The 5,527-nt window shown below is 57.5% G+C and overlaps 1 protein-coding gene across 2 annotated transcripts; it reads right to left on the reverse strand.

Moving 5' to 3' along the window:
- Window positions 1-960: 960 nt before the first annotated feature.
- Window positions 961-5,144, reverse strand: P4HA3 (prolyl 4-hydroxylase subunit alpha 3). Of its 2 annotated transcripts, XM_027680947.1 has the most exons (10): window positions 4,966-5,144; window positions 4,821-4,872; window positions 4,487-4,644; window positions 4,223-4,399; window positions 3,681-3,745; window positions 3,360-3,519; window positions 2,811-2,873; window positions 2,459-2,527; window positions 1,676-1,772; window positions 961-1,507 (listed from the first exon to the last, which is right to left on the reverse strand). In XM_027680947.1, exons 1-10 carry the CDS (start codon window positions 4,966-4,968, stop codon window positions 1,437-1,439), a joined length of 915 nt encoding a protein of 304 aa, XP_027536748.1. In that variant the 5' UTR covers window positions 4,969-5,144; the 3' UTR covers window positions 961-1,436. The 2 variants fall into 2 exon arrangements, with proteins under 2 accessions (XP_027536748.1, XP_027536749.1); XM_027680948.1 differs by lacking the exon at window positions 2,811-2,873.
- Between the last annotated feature and the right edge of the window lie 383 nt (window positions 5,145-5,527).

Genomic DNA, 5,527 nt, shown 5'->3' on the forward strand with positions numbered 1-5,527 from the left:
GCCTGGAGTAGGAATTCCTGCTTTCCCTTCAGCTGTGGTACTTGGGCTCCTCGGAGCAGCCAGTGGAGGAAAGGTGTTGATCCAGCTGTTCCTGTGCCATCCCCAAGCCTTGGGTTTTTCTGGTGACTCATGGAAGCCTCTTGTCATCCAAAATGCTCCTCCATCCCTTCCCTGCACTGTAGTGTGGGGGAAAAGGGGGAATTTAGCACCAGCTTTTGCTTTTCCCACTCCTTTCCATGACCAACTCTCATGTGTACAGAAACATCTGGAAGTAATAAACCACGGCCCTTGGGCCGCTGAGTAACCTGTGCTCTGTCCAACCATCTCTGAGTCCTGGCCTGGTTGTTCCTGTTTGAAAAAAGCAGGAATCTGGGGAAATTGGAAATCTTCCAGGCTGTTTCAGACTCGGGCAGGTTTAACAGACCCCCAAAGGGCTCCTGGAGCCTCTTCCCAGTGCTCCAGCTCCCACTGTCCTGCCTGAACACTGCTCGCAGCTCCCCTCCACCCCTGTGTGCCTACGGAAGGGTTAATCCAGGGCTGGATAAAGCAGCCAAGGAGTGGTAAATGCACATATTTTAACCGAAAGTGAGCAGGATAGCCCTTGGGAGAGGTCTGCCTGCTCTTTCCTTCCCCCTTAATAATTTTTGTCCTTTTTTCTCCCAGCTAGGAAAGAGCCTGAGAGGTGATGTGGTTGCCTCGACCCCTGTAGGGAGCCGGGGGGGATCCCAGAGGATTTGAATCTCATCCAAATGTTCCTAGATGAGGCTGGATGGACACAGAGTTTGTGTGTCAATGGTGTCCTCCAGCTCGACCCTCACTTCATCCGGGTTGTTTCCCCTGGGAAGTGCCTAGGGGGATCAGCTGGGGGCTCCTGCCCGATCTCCAGGCGCTGCTGGAGCTCCCTGCTGCCTCCTCTTGGCCTTCCAGTCACTGAGGAGCTGCGGTCGCTCTGGAGAAAGGGAATCTGTCTGCGGGGAGGCGGGGGGCCAGGAGGGGTGGAAGGAGATGGCATCTCCCTGAGACTGAATTTTGGCATCCTAAAACATGGATGGGAGCACTGTGATTGAGGTTTTGGCACCCTAAAACAGAGCTGGGATCCGAGACTTGATTCTGGCATCCCAAAACACAGATGGGAGCTGCAGGGTTAGGGTTTGTCATCCCGAAACAGAGCTGGGATCCCTGAGACTGGATTTTGACATTCCAAAACAGCTCTGGGAGCCCCAGGATTAGGTTTGTCACCCCAAAAGAGACTCCATTTTAGTGCCCTTTGACTTTATTTCCACACAATTTGGTCGTGGCTGAGCAAGTGACAGCCCCTCGGATTACCCCCCACTACGCTTCCACCCCCTTCCCTCCTTCCCTCCCTCCCTCTCACTCCAGCCTTGGGAACATGCTGTGCTGGGATGGGTTTGCCACATCCATGATCCCACGATGGCTCAGTCCCCTGGGTCAGCACCACATGGCCGCCGAAACTCCTGCCCGTGCTCATGGATCCACTTATTCGCCACTGGAGGGGTCAAGGACACAGATCCTGGTCTGTCCCTGTCCCTCTGCACCCTTCTCCAACTCTGTGCTGATATTGGGGACCTTTTTCCCTGTTATCCAGGATTTTTGTGTGTTCCCTGCCCATCCAACCCTGTGTCACCCCAGGGTGACACCCGGCAGTGTCTCTCACCCCACTTGTCCCCAGCCAGGACAGGGCAGCCGGCGTGGAGAGTGTCACCATCACCATTCCCGTTCTTCCGCAGGTTCCACCAGAAAAGAGCGGCATTCTGAGGAGCAGAGACTGGATTTTGGCACCCTAAAGCAGAGCTGGGATCCCTGAGACTGGATTTTGGCATCCCAAAACACAGGTGAGAGCTCCAGGGCTAGGGTTTGGCACCCCAAAGCAGAGCTGGGAACTGCAGGATTTGACACCCCTCAAAAGGAGCCAGAGCCCAAGGCTGAATTTTGGCACCTCAAAACAGGGCTGGGATCCCTGAGATTGGGGTTTGGCACCCCAAAATAGATCAGGGAGCCTTGGGATTGAGGTTTGTCACCCCAAAACAAAGCTGGGAGCTGTGGGATCAGGGTTTGACTGCCCACAAAGAGAGCCAGGAGCCCCAGGGCTGGATTTTGGCACCCCAAAACAGGGCTGGGATCCCTGGCGTTGGGGTTTGGCACCCCAAAACGTTGCTGGCATCCCTGAAACTGGATTTTGACATCCCAAAACAGTGCTGGGAGTTCCAGGGTTAGGCACCCCAAAACAGAGCTGGGATCCCAGAGAATGGATTTTGGCATCCCAAAACACAGATGGGAAATCTGGGGTTGAGGTTTGTCACCCCAAAACAGGGCTGGGAGCCCCGGGATTGGGGTTTGGCATCAGAGCAGGCTTGAGCACAATTCCCTGCAAGAGCTGACATCCAGGGAGCAGCATCCCCCCTTCCCTGCTCCTGGGGGTTCAGTGGGTCCCCCTCACCTTGACCACAGGCACGCTGAAGTTGGCGTAGATGAAGGCGGTGGAGCCCCCAGCCTCCACTGCACTCAGCTGGAAAAGGAGCAAAAACAGGAGCCGTGGTTGTCCCTCTTCCCAAGATCTAGCTGCTCTGCACAGGGAAACTGAGGCACGACTCCTCCCTCAGTCCCCAACTGCATTTCCCTTGCTTTGCCACAGCACAAGCTCCAAAATAGTGCCCAAACATTGGCGTTTAACACCCCACTGCAGCATCTGAGGGCTGCTGTTGCCCATTTTGCACCCCGTTCACTCTGAAAACCCTACTGAGACTGCGTCAGGGCCATGTCTCCAGGTGTGGGAATGAGGGAGGACTCACATAGATCATGACCGTGGCGATCCTGTTGCCCGACTTCATTCTGTAAAGGGGGCTCTTCCTGGACTGCTTCGAGAGCGATGAGGTGGGAACGGTCAGTCCAGTGCTGATGCAGCTCAGCCCAGAGGCACCTCATGCCCCAAGAGTTCCAAGCAGCTCCCCCTCCCTGGGAAATCCCTTCCTCTCCCTTCTTCCTTCCCTCTTCCCTCACCTCCCTCCCCCACCTTCCCAGGCACCCACCCAGGGATCACCATCCCGGGACCACCCACCCTGCCAGGGTCCATCTCCAGGAACATCTGAAGGACCACCCCAGGGTTCACCTCCAGGAACCACCCCATGGTCCACTTTCAGGAACATCTGAGGAATCACCCCAAAGACCACCCTCAAGGTCCGTCTCCAGGAACATGAGGGACCACTCCAGAGCCCACCCCATGGACCACCTCCAGGAACATCCCAGAGGCCACCCCAGGAGCACTCCAAAGAGCACCCCAAGAGCACCACAGGAACATCACCCCACAGCCCACCCGTGGTTCACCCAGGCAGCTCCCTGACCGTGGCGTGGTCGAAGTGTGGCTCATAGTGGCCTCCCAGCCCATAGTTGACCACTTGCAGGTACTCGGCGTAGGGTGGCCGCAGGTCCAGGCCGGTGACGGCAGCGATGCGCCGATCCAAGGCCCTCACCACGGGGTCAGCCGTGTCCTTCAGCCACGCACTGCGGGACCACCCCACCTTCAGCCCCCTGAATTCAGGCTGGGCTTAACCCTTGTGGCACTGCTGGAGGCACCAAGCCTGCCCAGCGTGGCTTCACTGCCACCTTGGTGGTGGCCACGGTGGCCCCACTGGCTGGAGGACAAGGCGGGGGGTGGCTCCCACCTCTGGCTTATCCGGTACTCGGCTTTCTGCTGCTTCTCCCCAGAGGCAACCACGGATCTCTGCAGCTGGAGGACAAATGGTGGAGGGTTGCTGCACATGGGGACCCTCACACCAAGCAGAGACCCCAGTCAGGATCGAGGTTGGCGCCTACCAGCTGGCTGCCAAACATCCCCACCTCAAGGTGTCCTACAGATCCAACACAGTTGGGTGTCACCAAGTCAAGCTTGGTCAGGAAGTGGTTTAGGTGCATGTGTGAACTTGGTTTCTCCCAAAAAATCCTTTGTGAGGCTTATCAACCCAAGGGTCTCATAGAATCACTGACTGGTTTGGGTTGGAAGGGACCTTAAAGATCAGCCAGTTCCACCCCCCCTCCATGGGCAGGGACACCTTCCACTAGATCACGTTTCTCCAAGCCCTGTCCAGCCTGGACTTGCAGAAGGCTTTGGATGAGCTCTGCCTTAAAACCCCTCCTATCTCTGCATTCAGCTCTCGGGACACCCTCCTCCAGGGAAGAGACATCCCTGGGGACAGGGACAGCTCACCCAGGGCCCTGCCAACCCCTTGATGGTCTCAGCCTCAGCATCGCTGATGAAATCATGGTACAGTGCCACATAGGGTCGGATCCGGACCACCTCCTTCTTGGCAGGCTGGAGGAGGAGGTAGGGACTGCTGTTGGTCTCATAGGAGCAGCCAAGGTGCAGGAGCCGCTCTGGGGCCGGCTGGGAAGAAAGAGGATGAAGGAGGGCATAAGGGGCGGTGGGACACAGTGGTTGGGGGGTGACCATGGCACCCCCTGCTAGCCCCACCTGCCCCCTGGGGCGCTGGCACAGCTCCTCGTAGGCGTCCCGGCTCTGCAGGCGGGTGCTGTTGGGGCGTCTCAGGGGTCTGGTGCTCGCCCCCGTCCCCATCTCCAGCAGCTTCTCATACTTGGCCACGTTCCTTGTCACCCTTTGGTTGCTGGGATCTGCCGGAGAGGTGGTGTCACCCAAAATACCATGTCCCCATCACCCCCCCTCCCTGGGGAATTGCCCCAAGTGGGGGCGAGAAATGGGGTGAAGGAGGCTGTTGCCACACCGAGCTGATGGGGACATCCCAAAACCTCTCCCCTCATCCTTCTGCAGCCAAAGTTGTCCCACATACCATAGTGGAGAAACTCCCTGGAGAGGCTCAAGGCATGGGAGATGTTTCCAGCCTGGATGGGGGAGTGGAGAGGCCATCAGCATCCCCTGTCTGTGGTTTGGCTCTATGGACACTGTGGGGATGGGGAGGGGGCTTGTGGCTGTACCATGAAGTAGGAGAAGGCGAGATGGTCCAGAGCATCCTCCAGGCTGCTCCGGTCCTCCGGGTTCCAGCTGCCATAGGAGAGGCGGAAGAGGCTGACAGCCTCCTCCAGCCATGCGATGGAGTGGTAATAGTCACCTGTGTCATAGGCTACCTGTGAGGCAACACATCACCTGGACCTGCCAGCTGGGCCATCCTGGCCTGCATCCCGTCCCCTTCCCATCCCCTCCCATCCCGTCCCCTTCTCTACCATCCCACCACATCCCATCCTGACCCATCCCATCCCCTTCTTATCCCATCCTATCCCCATCACCATCCTCATCCCAATCTCAACCCTATCTCCTTCCACCCTGTCCCTACTATGCCTTATCCTGTCCCATCCCATCCCATTCTATCCCATCCCATTGCACCCACCCATTCTGTCCCATTACATCCTGTCACTTTCCTATTCCCATCTCCATCCCCATTCCCTCCCACATCATCCCCATCCTGTCCTATCCCTTCCTTTCCTGTCCCATCCCCACCCATCCTGGTCATCTCCATCTCCCCTTCCATCTCAATCTCCA

This window comes from Neopelma chrysocephalum, unplaced genomic scaffold (assembly GCF_003984885.1).
Source record: "Neopelma chrysocephalum unplaced genomic scaffold, ASM398488v2 Primary Assembly neopelma1_60, whole genome shotgun sequence".
Classification (NCBI taxonomy): Eukaryota; Metazoa; Chordata; class Aves; order Passeriformes; family Pipridae; genus Neopelma; species Neopelma chrysocephalum.

Bases quoted from the DNA above. Each gene is read 5' to 3' on its own strand.
- P4HA3 (XM_027680947.1), bottom strand. The intron at 3,746-4,222 runs GTGAGCTGTCCC...TTTGTCCTCCAG, and splicing joins AGGGGTTGGCAGGGCCCTGG to CTGCAGAGATCCGTGGTTGC. The intron at 2,528-2,810 runs GTGAGTCCTCCC...CTCCTTTTCCAG, and splicing joins TCGCCACGGTCATGATCTAT to CTGAGTGCAGTGGAGGCTGG.